The sequence below is a fragment of the Crinia signifera genome, chromosome 8 (genome assembly GCF_055691185.1).
Source record: "Crinia signifera chromosome 8, ASM5569118v1, whole genome shotgun sequence".
In the NCBI taxonomy this organism is placed as follows: Eukaryota; Metazoa; Chordata; class Amphibia; order Anura; family Myobatrachidae; genus Crinia; species Crinia signifera.
In genome coordinates, this window is record NC_139224.1 from 18,538,066 (window position 1) to 18,559,425 (window position 21,360).

General features: G+C 47.0%; 1 protein-coding gene across 2 annotated transcripts; it reads right to left on the reverse strand.

The window, feature by feature from the left end:
* Positions 1 to 49: 49 nt before the first annotated feature.
* Positions 50 to 21,135, reverse strand: GMPPB (GDP-mannose pyrophosphorylase B). 2 transcript variants are annotated; one of them, XM_083155888.1, is made up of 10 exons: positions 20,985 to 21,135; positions 19,162 to 19,295; positions 19,000 to 19,080; positions 18,869 to 18,917; positions 18,635 to 18,777; positions 17,878 to 18,036; positions 17,222 to 17,300; positions 16,834 to 16,961; positions 1,798 to 1,980; positions 50 to 499 (listed from the first exon to the last, which is right to left on the reverse strand). In XM_083155888.1, the coding sequence occupies exons 2-10, from the start codon at positions 19,288 to 19,290 to the stop codon at positions 368 to 370; spliced, it is 1,083 nt and encodes a 360-aa protein (XP_083012014.1). In that variant the 5' UTR covers positions 19,291 to 19,295; positions 20,985 to 21,135; the 3' UTR covers positions 50 to 367. The 2 variants fall into 2 exon arrangements, with proteins under 2 accessions (XP_083012014.1, XP_083012013.1); XM_083155887.1 differs by having other exon boundaries at positions 20,942 to 21,101.
* Between the last annotated feature and the right edge of the window lie 225 nt (positions 21,136 to 21,360).

A 21,360-nucleotide genomic window follows, 5' to 3' on the forward strand; every position in this document is an offset into this window, starting at 1 on the left:
GCCTCTGGCAGGAACCAGCTTAGTAATTAATGTGGACAGACACCAGGCAGAACTGTTGTTTCTTTATAAATAGAACACAACACAGGTAGTGTTCTGTCTCGCGCTGACGTATGATTGGCTACAGCAGGACAGCTGTCAGGACCTTCAGGGAATGATATACCCACTACTGCCACCCACACACTGTCACTTTCTGGTAGTCGGGTCAGTCCTCACGCAGCACCCATGAAGAAGGCATCGGTGTAGGCCAACAGCCCGGGCAGTATTGGCACAGGTAGTGTCAGATCTGGTATTCCAGCAGTGCCACCTTCACATAGGATGAAGTCTTGTAAACGGCAGAAATAATCTCTGAGCGGCTCTCCCGATGATGCTACATAATAATCCGGGGCTCTGGCACAGACTCCGAGATGCATTTATGAGGTAAGACATTGGCACCGTTCAGGTAAAGTTCATCATTCACAATGACGTCTTCCCCCAGAACCGTCACGTTCTCCATTCGCACCTAGGAAGGAAAGAAAGTGGATTAGAGAGGCTGCACCAGGGGAGCTGCCCATAACATGCCCACCTGTATAACCACAGCCTAGCGTGGCATTAAGCGCAACACAGGGGGTGCACAGTAGACACTCAATACACAGTATGTATAATAAATATTCCGTATACAGCGCGTTTTGTGCTCCACGAGCGCTTTCTCAGGGCGTCTGTACGGCGCATTTCCCAACTTCCCACCAACCCTCTAACAGGGACCTGAGCAGATGAATGACACAAACTTGGGGGAACCCTAAAGAGACCAAATACCCCATTCTGCACCCTCCCATTTGTGCATGGGGGGCACCTTGTTCATGCTTCCATCATCGAGATATTACTGCGCTGTGCCCAGCTGGTGGATTATGGGAACACATGCTGGGTATGGAGTGGAGGGAGCGGGGGCAGCAGCAGGCCATCAGGATACATACAGAGTACAAGAGTAGATAAGGTCCAATAATGACATTTATCCATCAAGTTCAACTAGACTCAGACTAAATCCTAAATATTAGGGTAAGGAGCACATACACCTCCGGCCAGGGGGGGTACACCATGGGTAAGGAGCACATACACCACCGGCAAGGGGGTATAGCATATGGATAAGGGGCACATATACCTCCAGGCAGGGAGTATAATATGGGTAAAAGCCACATATCCATAGTGTCCCCCCCCCCGGCCGAAGATGTATGTGGCCTTTCCCCATATTATACCCCCTTTCGGGAGGTATATGTACCCCTTACCCATATGCTATACTCCCTGGCTGGAGGGGTGTGTGTCCCTTACCCATATGCTATACCCCCTGGCCGGAGGCGTGTGTGCACCTTACCTATGGTATACTCCCTGGCTGGAGGTGTGTATGTGTTCTTTACCCATGATATACCCGCTGGGCGGAGGTGTATGTGCCCCTCACCCATATGTTACACCTCCGGCCAGGGGGATATACCATGGGTAAAGAACACATACACACCTCCAGCCAGGGGGTAGAACACATATGTGAGGAGCACATACACCTCTGGCCGGGGGTATAAGATATGGGTAAGGGGAACACACACCTCCAGGCAGGGGGTATAACAAGGGTAAGGGGCACATACATCTCTGGTCAGGGGCGCACACACACAGCTCCGGCCAGGGGGGTATAACATATAGGTGAGGGGGTAAGATTAGCAGCAGAGACATATGACATCACTGACTGATTTTCATCCCTGACTTGCAGGGTAAATGGTGCCAGGGCAGAGAGGTTGGTAACTGCCCGTACAGCACGGTACACCCAATACTCACCCACTTGCCGACAGCCGAGCTCCACCCCACTATAGACGACTCCAGCCAGGAATGGGAATGGATTCTGGAGCTTTTCATGACTGTACATCGCTTTATCCGCACCCCGTCCTCCACCGTCACCCCAGGACCAATCGTCACGTTGGGGCCAATGCAGCAGTTTTCCCCAATCTTGGCTGAAGGGTCCTGAAAGACAATAGGGGGCACATAAATATAGCGCAGACACAAGATGGTTTCTGGTTACAAGCAGGACACTCTACCCTCATTGGAGCCCAATGGCAGTATATGGAGATCAGGTATCTCAGAAAAGCAGCCAGAACAGGGCCATGTTTTCAGAATTTCATTACAGGACCAATCTTGAGCAGAGTTTGCAGCATTAAGTGAGCCGGAGAGAGCGGAGGACATACAGGAAGGTAACAGTTACAAGGGGTAGCAGAGGGATAGGTGGGCAGGCCAGCTCTAAGTGGAGCAATACCAGCACATTGGATGACAGTGCTGAATTGGCAGATCCAGGAGTGACTGTTACCTTAGCGGTCCTCTTCACAGAGGTGACCTAGATTACTCAGGCACCTTGGGAATCATATGGAACTGGGAGAGGATTTGTTCACTAACAGGCCTATACTTAAGACACACGGGCATGGTTGCTTCCGGTCAGGGCCGGGGATAGGCGCACACACGCATGCGAGCTCACATCCACAGGAGCTTCCATTCCCGGCCCCCGGAGAGAGGGTGCCCCTGGACGGAGGAGGTGGACAGATGGCGGCATGGTGACACCCCCCGGCCAGGACGGGCGCACTGCCTCGCCAGTGAGATGTAGGGAGACACGGCACTGGACCAGGCCGCAGCCGCGACACCAGCAGCGCACAGCCCAACCCCCAGGGCACCAGAGGCTCTAGACCCGACCGTAGGCTCGGTCGCCCGGCATGATGACCCCCATCGGCACCCAGAGGCGGCTCCCAGCCACGACAAAGAAAGATCAGACCCGCAGGCCCCAGCCGCTGTCCCCCAGCATCAGCGCAGATGCGGGAGCCCTCTATGCTGCAGAAGAGGTACGATTAGACTATAGGGGGCAGCGGTGTGGAACTCAGCCAGGGGAGGGCCCAAATCCAGCCCCAGGCCTCAGTGACTCTCTCTCCCTCCCCCCCCCCCGATTGCAACCCTTATAGGAATATGGAAATATGCATCCTTGAGGTCGATTGAGACTAGAAAATCCCCACTTCTTATCCCCAGAAGAATGGACTTCATAGTCTCCATATGGAATTTCTTCTTCCATATCTTCCTGTTTAGATCCCTTAGGTCTAAAATAGTCTGAATCCCCCCGGATGCCTTGGTTACAACAAAAAGACGAGTAAAAACCGGTGCATTCTTCCAACTTTGGAACTTTCTCAACTGCCTCAGAATTGACAAACTCCCTTATACTCTGATCTAGAGCTAAACCTTTGTCTGGAAGAACAGGAAATCTTGAAACCAAAAATCTGTTTGCGGTTGGCTTGACCACAAACTCCAATTGATATCCCAGGGTAACAACTTCCAATACCCACTTCTGAATGGTGCGAGACCAACTTCTTCTTTGACCTGTTTTCAAACAAGGTATCTTTATCATCTTTAAACAGCCTCCTTGTAATTAAGGGTCATATAAATTCTTTAAGACTATTTCCACCAGGTCCAAGTTAAACAATCTATCCTCTTCAACGAGTTCACCCGACTCCACCTCAGACACGGACCATTCATCCTCAGACATAAACGCAGGGGAAAACGTCTCAAGGTCGTGGATCAAGGCTTGTTTGAGACCTAGATCTCTTGCTGCTATTAAGAAACTCCTCTTTAGAAAGGAAAGTCTTCTTCAGCCAATCCATCAAGTCTGACAGCTGCATTATCCCAAGGCGTTATTGCTAAAACACTCTGGGCAAACATTCTCTTCCTCAACAGCAACAAAAGCCTGATCACAAGAGGGACAAACTTTAATGTTTCTTTTTGTACAGCTCTTTCTTTAGGGCCAGGAGGCACAGAACAAAAATGGACATTAACTGCTAAACAAATGACAAAATAAAAAAAATAAAAACCCAGTCCTCACAGAGGACCTACCTGGGCAGCAGGAAGGAAGACATATTGGCAGAGAAATCCTCCATACTGAAAAGCATGTGACCCAGCAGCATGCACATACATTCAGCGCTTATAAACATCAGCGCTGGCCCAGCCACCGCACCAGAAGTACCCCCGTGGAACACATGCTGCGCTGCCGTGGAACGCAGCGCCGTAGCGTTTCCGGAAGTAGTCACAGCTAGCCTCCCGGCAGCAGCACACGATGTGCAGACACCGGTAGCACAAACACTAACATTGCTAAGGCTGAAATTAGGTCCAGGGTCAAAACAACCTTCAAGTCCATGCTGCCAGCCAGGACTGTACATAAGAGTATCGGCACCGCCACTCCAGATCCGCTGCCCAGTCACAGCAGTGCATAGCTCACTGTAGTAGAGAATAAACAAATAAAAAAAACTGCAACCTGCTACTGATGGTGTACCTGGCATAGCCAATAGGGAAAAGCCAATAAGATAATCATGGCATCACTAAACACCACTGCGGAGAGAGGTAAGCAGATAAAACGTATGGCTGCAAATGCAGGACCTGAGCATGTGAATGGGGGAATTAGAACTAGTAGCAATGTATGGGCAATATAATAACATATGGTGAATATAATGAGACATGGTGGGGTGATGCTCAGGACGGGGCTACACTCTCTTCAGGAGAGACGGGGTAATAAAAGGGGGGTGTGTCTTTATGTTAACTTCCTCTATAAATTGTTTTAAAATGTACTTATCTATGATGGGATTGTGAGAACAGAGACATTGGGCCGCCTTACAAACCCTCACATCGTATTAAGATCAAAGAAGCTCAACTCCTACAGCAAATAGAAAAAGCCGTAGATCCGGGGGATTTTAATTATATAAAAATAAAATTATAATAATAATAATTATCCTGAGATTGTAATTAGACGTGTGGTACAGTTTGGGGCAAAATATTTCTGAGCACACTAAAAGACCATTACTTGTCATAAATAGGAGACGAGCAGTGCTATACTGGACCTGGTAATAAACAATAATATAGAGGTAATATCAAATACTAAAGTAAGAGAGCACCTGGGGAACAGTGATCGTAATGGTCTCGTGTAATTAGCTTCCAAAAGCAACAATATAAAGGGATCAACTAGGACATTAAAGTTCAGTTCAGATTCTTACCTAATAATAGGCTTTCCTCTACTCCCCCATGGTAGACAAACTCATGGGTTATTCCCCACTGGGTAGTAGATTGAAAAAAAAAAAAAAAAACAACAACACAGGAGTAGAGGAAAGCATATTATCCAGGTAAGGATCTGAACTTTCCTCTACCTCCCCATGGCAGCCAAACTTATGGGTAATACCCCAGCAGTTACTCCACTGGGTGGGATAAATGTAATACAAATACCAAAAAAAAAAAAAAGAAGAAGCTTCCAGTCTTTCTTCAGATTACTGCATTTAGGACTTTTCTACCAAATTTAGCGTCTGCCGCCGACTGGACATCAATCCTATACTGCTCCGCAAACGCGTGTACCGATGCCCAACCAGCCGCTTTGCATAAATCAATAACTGATGCCGACTCCTCCGCCCAAGAAGCTGCCATTGCTCTCGTAGAATGAGCTTTCAGCCCCTTTGGGGGTTCCTGCTTATTAATCATAGAAGATACTGAATTGCACGCTTTTATCATCTAGCAATAGGGCTTTTGATGCTCCTTGATCTTTGTTGTCCCTTCCGTTAGTACGTACAACTTTTTTCGTTCTTCTGAAGGATTCGGATCATTGTACGTACGTCTTTAGTGCTCTTACTGCATCTAGCTTGTGAAGCCTCTTACTTAGGATTACTCGGATTAACACAAAATGAAGGAAGCACTATCTCCTGATTAATGTGAAAATCCGATACAACTTTTGGTTAACCCCTTCCCGACATTTGACGTACATTTACGTCATGGCCGGGAGGTACTTCCCGACACATGGCATAAATGTACGTCATGAGTTTAAACTGTCACTGCGTCTCGAGACGCAGTGACAGAGGGACGATGTCTGCTGTCCCTGACAGCAGACATGTCCCTGCATGCCCAGGGGGGGCTGCGATGTCGCCCCCCCGTCGGCGATCGCTGTGATTGGCTGTTCAGTGTGAACAGCCATTCACAGCGTTTTCCTGTGTTACCAGCGAATCGGACGCTCGGTAACACAGGTGTCAATCACCGCCGGGCGTCAGGGGGCATGAGGGGGTCATCGGTGACGATGACACCTCACCCCACCCTCACCCCACCTGCCCCCAAGGCTGTGATTGGTCCGTGGGACCCACGGACCAATCACAGCCAAGGCGCGACATTTAAACTGACGGTGACTGCGCTGCAGACGCCATTCCGGTCTGGAATAGCGTGCAGAACGGTCACCGTGCCTGCCTGCCGTGAATACCGACCTGATCCTTGCTAATACTTACCTGATCCTTGCAAATACCTTACCTGATCACCTTATCACTGCTTGTAGCGTGCTGGACGCTTCCTGGATCTGACTTCCTGAGACTTCCTGCTGCTGCTGCAGTGTGATAGAGAGATAGAGAGATAGAGAGAGATAGAGAGAGATAGAGAGATAGTGACAGAGAGAGCTATATTTTGTGTCTGCTACCCCCCCTTTTTGGGGGTGCAGGGGTTTTCTATATATATATATAACTGTCAGTGCTGCTGCTGCAGTGTCATACAGTGATAGATAGTGATAGATAGTGATAGATAGTGAGAGGTAGAGAGATAGAGAGATTTGTGTCTGCTACCCCCCCTTTTTGGGGGTGCAGGGGTTTTATTTTATATATATAACTGTCAGTGCTGCTGCTGCAGTGTCATAGAGTGATAGATAGTGATAGATAGTGAGAGATAGAGAGATAGAGAGAGATAGTGACAGAGAGTGATAGAGAGTGTATATTTTGTGTCTGCTACCCCCCCTTTTTGGGGGTGCAGTTTTTTTTTTATACATATAACTGTCAGTGCTGCTGCTGCAGTGTCCTAGAGTGATAGATAGTGAGAGATAGTGAGAGATAGAGAGATAGAGAGAGATAGAGAGAGATAGTGACAGAGAGTGATAGAGAGTGTATATTTTGTGTCTGCTACCCCCCCTTTTGTGCTGATCAGTATATCTGTGCTGATCAGCAACTTTTTGGGGGCGCAGAGGTTTTTTTTTTATATATATACCTGTCAGTTGCTGCCAGTTGCACTGTCAGTTGCACCAAAGGTTGTGCACCTGCTGTCCCTCACTGGTAATCAGTGTCGCATCACTGATCACCTTTTTTTTTTTTTGTGAGTGCTGTGGGGTCTTTTTTTAATTTTTTTTTTACACACACTGATTTTGTGGGTGTCCTGTGGCCACTGTGCGCCGATCAGTGACGTACATCACTGATCAGCTTTTTCGGCACAGGGTTGATCAATTTTTTTTTTTTTTTTTATCAGATTCCTGTTGCCTTTGAGCGCTGTTCAGTGACAGACGTTACTGACCAACATCTGTGCTCAATTTTTGGCGCAGGACCTTTTTTTTTTTTTTTTAACCCCTTCAATTTTTTATTTTTAACCCCTTCATTTTTTTTTTTTTTATTGGTATAAAGTATTTTTTTTTTTCTGCACCACATACACACTACATACCCCCCGGATTGAAATAAAGTTTGTACCCCCCCCTACACTATACACGTGTTGAAACATTTCACTACCAGTAACACAAAAATAAAAATGGCATCCCAAATGTCCTCCCAAATGTCCTCCCAAATGTCCTCCCAGTCATCCAGGAGAATGTATTCAGTGGAGGAGGCATATGCCATGCTTGCCTCTGACTCTGACACAGGCAGTGATGCAAGCGGGGAATTTGAAGGATTCGTCTTAAGCTCCTCTTCCTCCTCTGGTGATGAGGGACCCCCTCAAAGACGCCCCCGTAGATCAGCTGAGATTCCCCCCCCAATAATTGATCTAGTATGGACCCCACCACCAGACAATTTTGAGCCCCAGGTTCCTGAGTTTTTGGCCATGCCAGGAATCCAATTTGATTCCACAGGTCTCAGAGAAATTGACTTTTTCAAATTATTTTTCTCTGATGATTTTATAAATTTAATGGTGGACCAAACTAATTTATATGCCCAGCAGTTTATTGCTCAAAACCCCACGTCATCATTTGCTAGGTGGACCCCTGTAGATGCAGTAGAGATGATGACGTTTTGGGGTCTGGTGTTTCATATGGGCATAGTAAAAAAGCCAGAAATTAGGCAATATTGGAGTACAGATGTTCTGTACAGTACTCCATTTTACCGTATGGCCATGCCCCGGACTCGATTTGAGACAATTCTTAAATTTATACATTACACCGATAATGCACAGTGCCCACCCAGAGATGATCCCACCTTTGACCGGCTATTCAAAGTCAGGCCGGTCATTGATCATTTCAGTGCCAAATTTGAAGAGGTGTACATCCCTGAAAAATTTATTTGTATCGACGAGTCCCTTATACATTTTAAAGGAAGGGTTAAATTCCGCCAGTACCTTCCCAGTAAGAGGGCAAGGTATGGCATAAAAATGTATAAACTGTGTGAAAGCACCTCAGGGTACACCCACAGGTTTAGGGTTTATGAAGGGAAGGATTCAAGAATTCAACCGCCAGAATGCCCCCCCTCCCTCGTAGGTGTTAGTGGGAAAATTGTCTGGGATTTAGTGCACCCCTTCCTGGATAAAGGTTATCACCTCTATGTGGATAACTTTTACACTAGCATCCCCCTGTTTAAGGCCCTTGGTTCAAGAGGTACAGCAGCTTGCGGTACTGTGCGCAAGAACCAAAGAGGCCTCCCAAAAACGCACATTGCCCAAGTAATGAGAAGGGGTGAAAGCAGGGGAATATGCAACGAAAATATGTTGTTGGTCAAATATAAGGACAAGAGGGATGTCCTTATACTGACAACAATTCACGGAGACAGTACCACCTCCGTCCCTGTACGAGGTACCAGTACCCACACCTCCAAACCTAATTGTATCCTGGATTACAATAGGTACATGGGCGGAGTGGATCTTTCAGATCAGGTACTGAAGCCGTACAGTGCCCTGCGGAAAACAAAAATCTGGTACAAGAAGGTGGCCGTGTATATCATCCAGATGGCACTGTATAACGCTTACGTGCTATTCCGTTCTACCGGCCAGAGGGGGACATTTATGCACTTTCAAGAGGAAGTCATAAAGGGCCTAATATTTGGGAACCAGCAGGCAGAGGGCCCCAGTACTTCTAGTACTGGCCCCCGTATTGTACCAGGGCAGCATTTTCCTGATGAAATCCCCTCCACTGGAAAAAAGGGCAGGACACAAAAAAGGTGCAAAGTTTGCTATAAAAAGGGAATAAGAAAGCAAACTATTTTCCAGTGTGACACTTGCCCCGACAAACCCGGCCTATGTATAAAGGAGTGTTTTAAAATATACCACACATCTATGGAATATTAGGTTCATAATTTCACCGTGCTTCGGGGGTCTTGCTAATGCCACATAGCACCCACCATTCATTCCACCAGAATCTGAGCCGCAAAATCCAAAAATCACTCCTTCCCTTCTGAGTCCTGCCATGCACCCAACTGGTATTTTTTGGTCACATGTGAGGCATTGCCGTACTCGGGAGAAATTGGGGCACAGATTTTGGGGTGCTTTGTCTCCTTCATTCCTTGTGAAAATGAAAAATTTTGAGCCAGAACTGCATTTTTGTGTAAAAAAATTTAATTTTTCATGTTCACTGCCCAGTTTTATCAAAATTGGTGAAACCCCTGGGGGTTTGAAATGTACACTATACCCCTAGATGAATTCCCTGAGGGGTGTAGTTTGCAAAATGGGGTCACTTGTGGGGGGGTTCCACTGTATTGGTGCTTTGGGGGTCTTGCTAATGCGACATAGCACCCACCATCATTCCACCAGAATTTGTGCTGCAAAATCCAAATATCACTCCTTCCCTTCTGAGTCCTGCCACTTTTTGGTCACACATGAGGCATTGCCGTACTCGGGAGAAATTGGGGCACAGATTTTGGGGTGCTTTGTCTCCTTCATTCCTTCTGAAAATGAAAAATTTTGAGCCAGAACTGCATTTTTGTGTAAAAAAAATGTAATTTTTCATTTTCACTGCCCACTTGTATCAAAATTGGTGAAACCCCTGGGGGTTTGAAATGTACACTATACCCCTAGATGAATTCCCTGAGGGGTGTAGTTTGCAAAATGGGGTGACTTGTGGGGGGGTTCCACTGTATTGGTGCAACATAGCACCCACCATTCATTCCACCAGAATCTGTGCTGCAAAATCCAAAAATCACTCCTTCCCTTCTGAGTCCTGCCATGCACCCAACTGGTATTTTTTGGTCACATGTGAGGCATTGCCGTACTCGGGAGAAATTGGGGCACAGATTTTGGGGTGCCTTTTCTCCTTCATACCTTCTGAAAATGAAAAATTTTGAGCCAGAACTGCATTTTTGTGTAAAAAATGTAATTTTTCATGTTCACTGCCCACTTGTATCAAAATTGGTGAAACCCCTGGGGGTTTGAAATGTACACTATACCCCTAGATGAATTCCCTGAGGGGTGTAGTTTGCAAAATGGGGTCACTTGTGGGGGGGTTCCACTGTATTGGTGCTTGGGGGGTCTTGCTAATGCGACATAGCACCCACCAAAATTCCACCAGAATCTGAGCTGCAAAATCCAAAAATCACTCCTTCCCTTTTGAGTCCTGCCATGCACCCAACTGGTATTTTTTGGTCACATGTGAGGCATTGCCGTACTCGGGAGAAATTGGGGCACAGATTTTGGGGTGCTTTTTCTCCTTCATACCTTCTGAAAATGAAAAATTTTGAGCCAGAACTGCATTTTTGTGTAAAAAATGTAATTTTTCATGTTCACTGCCCACTTGTATCAAAATTGGTGAAACCCCTGGGGGTTTGAAATGTACACTATACCCCTAGATGAATTCCCTGAGGGGTGTAGTTTGCAAAATGGGGTGACTTGTGGGGGGGTTCCACTGTATTGGTGCTTGGGGGGTCTTGCTAATGCGACATAGCACCCACCAAAATTCCACCAGAATCTGAGCTGCAAAATCCAAAAATCACTCCTTCCCTTCTGAGTCCTGCCATGCACCCAAATGGTATTTTTTGGTCACATGTGAGGCATTGCCGTACTCGGGAGAAATTGGGGCACAGATTTTGGGGTGCTTTTTCTCCTTCATACCTTCTGAAAATGAAAAATTTTGAGCCAGAACTGCATTTTTGTGTAAAAAAATGTAATTTTTCATTTTCACTGCCCACTTGTATCAAAATTGGTGAAACCCCTGGGGGTTTGAAATGTACACTATACCCCTAGATGAATTCCCTGAGGGGTGTACTTTGCAAAATGGGGTGACTTGTGGGGGGGTTCCACTGTATTGGTGCAACATAGCACCCACCATTCATTCCACCAAAATCTGTGCTGCAAAATCCAAAAATCACTCCTTCCGTTCTGAGTCCTGCCATGCACCCAACTGGTATTTTTTGGTCACATGTGAGGCATTTCCGTACTCGGGAGAAATTGGGGCACAGATTTTAGGGTGCTTTTTCTCCTTCATACCTTCTGAAAATGAAAAATTTTGAGCCAGAACTGCATTTTTGTGTAAAAAAATGTAATTTTTCATTTTCACTGCCCACTTGTATCAAAATTGGCGAAACCCCTGGGGGTTTGAAATGTACACTATACCCCTAGATGAATTCCCTGAGGGGTGTAGTTTTCAAAATGGGGTGACTTGTGGGGGGGTTCCACTGTATTGGTGCTTTGGGGGTCTTGCTAATGCGACATAGCACCCACCAAAATTCCACCAGAATCTGAGCTGCAAAATCCAAAAATCACTCCTTCCCTTCTGAGTCCTGCCATGCACCCAACTGGTATTTTTTGGTCACATGTGAGGCATTGCCGTACTCGGGAGAAATTGGGGCACAGATTTTGGGGTGCTTTGTCTCCTTCATACCTTCTGAAAATGACAAATTTGGAGCCAGAACTGTATTTTTGTGTAAAAAAAATAATTTTTCATTTTCACTGCCCAGTTGTACCACAATTGGTGAAACCCCTGGGGGTTTGAAATGTACACTATACCCCTAGATGAATTCCCTGAGGGGTGTAGTTTGCAAAATGGGGTCACTTGTGGGGGGGTTCCTAACTTTTAGCATCTTATGGTGCCTAGAAACCTACATGGTGCCTAAAAAATAATCTCATAAAAAGGAGGCTCCAAAATCAAGTAGGTGCTCCTTCTATTATGAAGCCTGTGGTTTGGTCACCGTGCACACTAGGGCCACATATAGGATATTTATGAAAACAAAAGAATTGGGGGAATCAATTTTCAGTCACATTTCTCTAGTAAAATGTACTGTGTTCCTTAGAAAAATGTATTAAAATTGCAAATCTGCAAAAAAAAAGAAATTTTGAAATTTCACCTACACTTTGTTTTAATTCCTGTGAAACACCTAAAGGGTTAACAAACTTCCAAAATGCTGTTTTGAATACTGTGAGGGGTGCAGTTTTTGAAATGGCATCATTTATGGGGGTGTCTCACATACAAGTCCCTCAAAGTCACATCAGAACTGAACTGGTCCCTAAAAAAATCAGTGTTTGAAATTTTCTTGAAAATTTGAGAATTTGCTATTCATATTGTAAGCCTCCTAGTGTCCCAAAAAATTAAAAGGAAGTTGAAATAATGATGTCAACATAAAGTAGACATATGGTCTATGTTAGTTATTCACTATTTTGAGTGGTAAGATTATTTGTCTCACAAGCAGAAAATTTAACATTTTGCAAATCGCTAAATTTTCCATTTTTTCACGATATTTTGGTATTTTTCACAAAAAAACACAGACTGTATCGACCCAAATTTACCACTAATTTGAAGTACAATGTGTCACGAAAAAACAATCTCAAAATCACTGGGATAAGTAAAAGCAAAAAAAAGTTATCCCCACTTAAGTGAGACATGTCAGATTTGAAAAAAAGGGCTCTGTCAGGAACGCAAAAACTGGCTCTGTCAGGAAGGGGTTAAAAAAAAACCTGAAGGTTCGTCCTCAAGACCACTCTATTTGTCCTGGTGTCATCGGGAGCTTTGACGAGAGGAGAATTTGCCATCTCTTCCCCTTAGGTCACCAAATTTGCCCTAGAATTTGTCCAGAGATTTCTTCTACATCCTCTTCCTGGTCTATAGGCTCTTACATCCCTGTCATCTTGAGGCCGTTATCTGAATGCCCTGTAGGAAGAAATCTTCTTCGCCATTTATCTTGGGGTAACCAAACTGAGGTACACCCCCCCCCCCCCCCACCCCAAGATATATTAGTAATATTTTCGTCTAACTGTTGGCACCTGCCTTAGAACAGCAATGAGAGCAACTTGTCCTTTGACTGGACATCCACCGCCCATGATTTTAGCAAAAGTTCCCGTCTCACCACTGAGGCGGTTGCATTAGCCCAGGCCGCCAGAGTCCATTGAGGCATCACATAAGAATTCCACAGCCAACTAAATATTAATAATTTGGACCTCTTAATGCCATCAAGCATATCGGATTCCAAATCCTGGCACCACCCTCTAAGAACTCTAGAGGGAACTGCCATGGCAGCGGCAGGCTTCAATGCTGCATCTGTTATATGCTGATTCTTCAGCGCCAACTCTATCCTCCTATCCATAGGATCTTTAAAGATGCTAATATCTTCAGGAGGCAAAGTAGTTTTGTTTTAGAAATCTGGGCTATGGCCGCATCCACCTTAGGCAGCTTGACCCAGGTAAGTACCTGGTCCTGGTCAAATGGATACATTTTGCTCACTTTTAAAAAATAATACAACTCTACTTCTTTTCATTGACATTTTAGCTAAATCTTCATTTGTCACAAATGTGTCGGCAAGCGCCGACTTAAAGCATCACCGCCAGATCCGTCATCTATGAATTGCTGAGGCATGCTACAGACTTCACAAACATTACCCACATGCTTGTCAGGTAGCATTTTATCACAGAGAGAGCACTTCACTAAATGCAGCCTTTTGAGTCTTGCCTTTACTTATCCTTGCTGGATTCAGACCTAATAACCACAAAACACAAGCCACTCACTATAAATTCCAAAAACACACCAGTGGCTTACCCCGACTTTGTTGCGGGCTGCTGTTTTCCTCCTCTATATCTATCGGCGGGCGCGCTCACACACAATCTAAATAAACCTTGAGGCAACCTTGGCCAAAAAAAAAAAAAACCCCTCTGCATTTGCCAAAATTATACAGATTAAGCAAGACGCAGTACTTACATATTGCAAACTCAGCACAGTGTGCAATGCCTGCACTTCCGTATGCTGATGTGCTCGTGCATGCAAGCCAAGGACGTCCTGCCCGTGTTCACTTGCGGATTCACCTGGGCCAGGCGAATCGCGGGATACGCAATTCACCACTGTGGCAATGAGCACACCATTAGGTGCTCAAGAAGGCCGGCCCACACCTTCACCGGCACGCCCAAAGCGGCGGCAGGGGATCCTTTTATTGTCTGCTTCACAGGGTAAGACTATATCTTCACCCAAAAAAAAAAAAAAAAAAAAAAAAAAAAAAAAAAAAAAAAAAGACATGGAGACCAGAAGGGCGGTTCCTTTTATAGAGGCCCAATCTTCTACCCAGTGGGGAATAACCCAGGAGTTTGGCTGCCATGGGGAGGTAGAGGAAATATTATTAAGCTTAACTTGTCTATATAGGACATAGACATGGATACAGTGTTACATGGAAAGAACACTGAACAAATGTGGGAGGCCTTTAATTGGTGGCTGGGTATTAAAAGGGTTTAAACTGATGAGACTGAATAAGAAGGTAATGGGAGAAATAGAAAACAGGCAGGCATTTAAAAATGTTTAAGTCTGGCGGGAAGGAGGAATCATTCCACTTATGCAAGGATGTAACAAAACATGCAAAAATGAAATCAGATCTGCTAAAAAACAGAAAATGCAAATTGTAATGGGAAGCAGAACAAACCCTAAAAAGTATAAGAATATCAATGATAAAATAAATTTAGGACCCCTAAGGTAGGCAGATAACCAATGATCGAGACAAAGCAGAGGAATTAAACGCCTTCTTTTCATAAGTATTTACAAGAAAGGAACAAATGGTGGGATAATACAAAACAATAACTTTCTGTTAATTAATCCTTGTTTCACAGAGAAAGAAGTTCATAAGAGGCTATGCAAAATCAGGGTACATAAATCTCCAGGGCTAGAGATTTTACACCCTAGGGGTCTAATGGGGAGGAGCTCAGGAATAGCTAGGCCATTCTACTTAATTTTCACAGATTACATTTCACCAGGCCGGTAACAAGGAATTTATGAATAGCAGATGTAGTACCATTATTTAAAAAAGGAAGTAAAACACATATAGGGAAATGATAGAGCCGTAAGTCTGACATCAATAGTGGGGCATTACTGGAGAGCATATTAGGGATAGAATTCAGGAGTACTTGGTGTGCAATAAGATTATCAGTGGAAACCAGCATGGATTTGTGGGGGATAGATCATGTCAAACTAATCTAATTATTTTATATGTGGAGGTGAAAGAACTTAGACCAGGGCAATGCAGTAGATGTAGTCTACCTAGATTTTTCTAAGGAATTTGACACAGGGCCTCACATGAGGTTGGTCTACAAATATGGGACATGGGACCAAGTAGCATAATTTGTAGTTAGGTGAATAATTGGCTGGAGAATAGGGAACAGAGAATTGTGGTAAATGGAACATATTTGAATTGGGCTAAAGTTCTAAGTATTGTTCCCCAAGGGTCTGTGCTGGGGCCACTTCTGTTTAATATAATTACTAATGACCTTGGTGATGGTCTAGCGAGCGAAGTGTACATTTTTGCAGAAGACACCAAACTGTGTAATTATACAGTGGTGCAGCCTCATTTACAATACAGTGTACAGATCTGGTCACTACTACATAAAAAGGACATAATGTAACTTGCAAAGGTTCAGAGAAAAGCAACACCATTGATTAAGGTTTTAAGGTCATGGGCTATGAGGAAAATCTAGCCAGGTTAGGTGTGGTTCCATTGAGCTATGAGGAAAAGGCTAGCCAGGTTAGGTGTGGTTCCATTGGGCTATGAGGAAAAGGCTAGCCAGGTTATGTGTGGTTCCATTGGGCTATGAGGAAAAGGCTAGCCAGTTTAGGTGTGGTTGCATTGGGCTATGAGGAAAAGGCTAGCCAGGTTAGGTGTGGTTCTATTGGGCTATGAGGAAAAGGCTAGCAAGGTTAGGTGTGGTTCCATTGGGCTATGAGGAAAATCTAGCCAGGTTAGGAATGGTTACACTGGAGAAGAGGCATCTAAGAGGAAATATAATGACCACGAGGACTGTACAAAGGACATGTGATCATTCCCTGAGGCTAGAGGACTGTACACAGGGCACGCGGTCAACCCCAGAGGTTGGAGGAGAGGAAGTTTCTCACCCAGTGTAGGAAATGATTCTGTACAGTAAGGGAATACTGTATAATAATGTCAGAGAAGGGTGTGATTGGAGACTCAATGGATATGTATAAGAAAGGATTGAACATATTTCTAGCAGAAAATGGTATCCAGGGTTGTAACCATTATCTATAATGTATCTGTGAACAGACACTTTGGGTCATCGGGGACTCTGGTTTATAATGAATACACAATAACCTCATCCAGGTCATATAGACTGCAGTTATAAGTTGAACTTGATAGACTATACCACCTGGTCCCGGCTGCAGCACCCCGCATATACCGCCCTATGCAGAACTATGTGTGAATATAGCCAGAGCAACGCTAAATACTATATGCCTGACTTGAGTGCCGGATTAAGAAAATAAATATAATATACATATATAGTCCGTGAGTCTCCCAAACACTGCCACCTGCTGGCAGAGAGTGAAACTACATCACTTTCTCACAGATGCACAAACACAGACATATAAATCCTGGGCCTCCCAGATTACACATGTAACACACCACTCACCACAAGGACATTGCCCACAAAGCCTGGGCCGGTGTGGAGCCGCTCCGGTTGTCTCTGTCGCAGGGACTGCAGGTACATGCACATCCCGGTCAGGAAGTCCTTAGGCTGCCCGATGTCCATCCAGAAACCTGACGCAGGAAAGGATGAGACGCATTAGGGGGCACGCCGCATCCACAGACGACAATATATCGGGAAATATGGGAGAGATGAAGTTGTAACGCTCACAGGAGCCGGCATCACCCCGGTATATACTAAGGACACAGAACACATATGGCACATTCCTGTAATAATGCCGGAGACATTTCCCCCTTAGTGCGCGACAGTGCGGACTGCGCCCCCAGTATACAGCACCAGCACGGGTCTGACAATCCATTCCAGCTGACCTCACCTTGCAGCTCCATAGCAAACAACTGTCCGTCCTCCGCCATCGCTGGGAAGATCTCCTTCTCTATGGAGGTCGGGCGCAACTGCAGGGGTGGAACACACAATGCAGTGAGTAAGAAGGATCACCGCTCCCTCTTCTGTTACTAAATGTAAGCTAAAATATAGTGCCGCATACACACAGTGGCCCTTATTCAGATCTGATCGCAGGACAAATTTGTTCTCAAAATGGGCAAAACCATGCTGCACTGCAGGTGGGGCAGATGTAACATGTGCAGAGAGTTAAATTTGGGTGGGGTGTGTTGAAACTGGAATCTAAGGGCCAGTGAGTAATAAGGATCACTGCTCCCTCTTCTGTTACTAAATGTAAGCTAAAATATAGTGCCACATACGCACAGTGAGTAATAGGGATCCTATGTAAAGCCGGGCACACAGTGGAGTGATACTGGCCCGATGTAGTTCTGGGTATATGCGGGTGCATACTGTCAGTAGTGACATCACCCGATCGTCCCTGCCGCACAACCAACCAGGCGATAATAGATATATCGGCTGGGGACAAATCACTCAGTCACTCCTAGAATCCCTCCGGCTGCCAATCACTGGGAGTACTTCCATCCTAGGATCGCTCTCCTATTACCCACAACGCTGCACACTCTGACGCACCTGAATACGGTCCAGCACAGAGGGAGAGAAGATGTATAAACCAGAGTTAATCTTGTTTGACACAAAGACTTGAGGTTTCTCCACAAAGCGTTGGATTCGGCCGGTCTCTGCGTCATATACAACAACCCCGTACTTAGACGGCTCTTCCACCTTTGTGACCTGTATGGGTAGAAGGTTATCAGCCCACTACACATGCTCCATCCAATCCCATTCCCGCCAGCTGCCCTCCCCACTCCCGCCATCCTCCAACCATCTCCCCATTCCCAGCACACCCTCCAACTTCCCATTTCCACCATCCCCATTCCCGCCACACTATCTGTCTCCCCTCCCCATTCCTGCCATCCCCCAACCCCCCCTCCGTCTCCTCGCCCCATTGACAGCAACACCCGCCATCCCCCTGCATCTCCCCTCCCCACCCTCCATCCCACCTCCCCATTCTTGCCATCCCTCAACCCCCCTCCATCTCCCGGCCCCATTCCCGCAGCACCCTCTGTCTACCCTCCCCATTCCTCAACCCCCTGTCCATTCCCGCCACACCCTCCGTCTCCCCTCCCCAATTTAATATTGAATGTTATTCTGTCTTATAGAGAAGACTCCCTAGCCCAGTGGTTTCTCGGGGGTGGTCCTCAAGGCAACCAACAGTCCAGGATTCAATGCTATCCATGCTTAAGCACAGGTGACTTAATTAGCACCTCAGACAGTTCGATTATAGCATCTGTGCACAAGCAGGGATAAATTAGTGGAGCACTCCACTTACCACGATGGTGCCTTCCTTTCCGTGGTGTTGGTGGTAACGCACCATGTCTTCAAAGGGAAAGTCACAGATCACGTCGCTGTTAAGGACAAAGAAAGGATCCGAGTTTTCCATCAGCAACTCCCTGGCCAGAGCGAGCGGACCAGCTGTATGCACAGGACAAGAGGGGTCTATCACACACTGCCCGAGACCAGCTGGTGTAGAGAATGAAAGCACCACTGACCCCTGGAGACTCACCTGTGCCTAGCGGCTCCTTCTCATGTGACATGGAGATCCGGATTCCAAGCTGCAAGGAAACAAAGAACTCAGTGATTGAGAGAGAGAATGGGTCACAGACTCACAGCTCGCCCAGAAATCGTCCGTCTTACCCGCTTCTCCTGCTCCTTCATCTCCTTCTCCAACATGTCAGACATGTAACTGACTGCCAGGATCACATGATTAACGCCGGCCTGCCCAGAGAGAACACGGCAACATATGAGGGTTATGTAACTGTGCAGATATAAGAGCAGCAATGTACAGAGGTCACTCACCTTAACCAGAGCTTCCACCTGGTGCAGCAATATGGGCTTGTTACAGAAATCCACTAGCGGTTTGGGGATACTCAGCGTCAGAGGACGTAACCTAGTGCCATAGCCTCCAACCAGGATAAGGGCCTTCATGTTCCCTGTACAGGAGAGACCACAGACATGACCAAGTGATAATACAGTGCTAGGCAGCAGGTGTCACCGGGCTACCACCTGCCAATAACACAGACCTAGGCAGCAGGTGTCACCGGGCTACCACCAGCCAATAACACAGAGCTAGACAGCAGGTGTCACCGGGCTACCACCAGCCAATAACACAGACCTAGGCAGCAGGTGTCACCGTTCTACCCCCAGCCAATAACACAGACCTAGGCAGCAGGTGTCACCGGGCTACCACCAGCCAATAACACAGAGCTAGACAGCAGGTGTCACCGGGCTACCACCAGCCAATAACACAGACCTAGGCAGCAGGTGTCACCGTTCTACCCCCAGCCAATAACACAGAGCTAGGCAGCAGGTGTCACCGGGCTAACGGCTCACCGTGTAACCATCAGCCAATAATACAGAGCCAGGCAGCACATATCACCGGGCTACCCGCTTACTCACAGTTTCATTGTAGCTTTACCAGTAACACACATGGGGCACCCATGAGTATGTATGTATGTACTTTTCTATTCCCTAAAAAGTCACACTAAAGCCACCTTCTGGACATATGTTATAATATTGCCAACTATGCACCCTCTCCCCAGGGGTGTCCTACCTCCTGTATAATGTCTCTGATAGAGGGCAGAGAAGAAGCGAAGGCCACGTGTCAGCATGGTACATAAAATAACACGTCATCTGGTTGCAGAACCGCTATATGTGAAGTCCCTATGTCCCAACATATACCAGACGTCACCCTCATTCTGTATGTCTGACTCACTGGGCTGATGCTAAACAAACCAGTTCAACCAGTCTCTCCATACAGCATTAACACCTGTGGCTGCATTTACAGGAGAGGAGCCACCAGATCCAGGAGTCTCCCTGGTACTCAGCCACCTCACACCGCAAGTGTCAGTACAGGTAAAGGAATTGTGGCTCCCCCTCTTTAGCAGGGCATGCTGGGGGCTGGGGTTCCCCTCTCCTAGGAAGGGCATGCTGGGGATTGGAGTCACCTCCCCCCACCCCCATGGTCAGGGCGCGCTGGGAGACTGGGGTTCCCCCCTCCTGAGCAGGGCGCGCTGGGGGACTGGGGTTCCCCCCTCCTGAGGGGGACTGGGGTGCCCCCCTCCTGAGCAGGCCGCGCTGGGGGACTGGGGTGCCCCCCTCCTGAGCAGGCCGCGCTGGGGGACTGGGGTGCCCCCCTCCTGAGCAGGCCACGCTGGGGGACTGGGGTGCCCCCCTCCTGAGCAGGCCACGCTGGGGGACTGGGGTTCCCCCCTCCTGAGCAGGGCACGCTGGGGGCTGTGGTTCTCCCCCTGAGTAGGGCATGCTGGGGACTGTGGTAGAGCCTCTCAGTAAAGTAGGGCATGTTGGGGACTGTGGTTCTCCCTCTGAGTAGAGTAGGGCATGCTGGGTGCTGTGGTTCTCCCTCTGAGTAGAGTAGGGCATGCTGGGTGCTGTGGTTCTCCCCCTGAGTAGGGCATGCTGGGAAATGTGCTTCTCCTCTGGGCAGGGCACGCTGGGGACTGTGGTGCAGCCTCTCAGAGTAGGACATGCTGGGTGCTGTGGTTCTCCCTCTGAGTAGGGCATGCTGGGAAATGTGGTTCTCCTCTGGGCAGGGCACGCTGGGGCTAAGGTCACTTACCTGCTGTTGCCGGCGCAGCTCACTCTCTGTCACACTCACTCACCGCTTCCTGCTCAGCACCATGACATCAGCGTCGCGCCCACGTCACAGGATGCACCATTGGCTGCTGTCACTCCGACGTCACAACATACGCCAATCAGCTAGTGCCGCACATCTAGCCACCACCTCGCGTCATTGGACAACCCGGAAACCAATGAGTAGTCGGAGCGCATAATTACCATGGAGACACTTCCAGCAACGCGGAAGTCGAATAAACAAAGAGGCGAGGCTAAGAGAATACGTCATGTCACGTGACCGACTGAAGTATATGGGTTGAGGCAAATTCGAAATCAAGTTCTGATGACGTCCCCACACATGTGATCATCAGACCGTGACTGTAGTCATCGATCATTCTCTTCAGCTCCCGCCCACCCGGCAGC

Coding starts and splice junctions, on each gene's coding strand:
- GMPPB (XM_083155888.1), bottom strand. CDS start 19,290: ATGAAGGCCCTTATCCTGGTTGGAGGCTATGGCACTAGGTTACGTCCT. Junction 16,962..17,221: donor GTTTGCTATGGAGCTGCAAG/GTGAGGTCAGCT, acceptor TTCCTGCGTCAG/GTTTCTGGATGGACATCGGG. Junction 1,981..16,833: donor TTGTGGGCAATGTCCTTGTG/GTGAGTGGTGTG, acceptor ATTGTCTTTCAG/GACCCTTCAGCCAAGATTGG.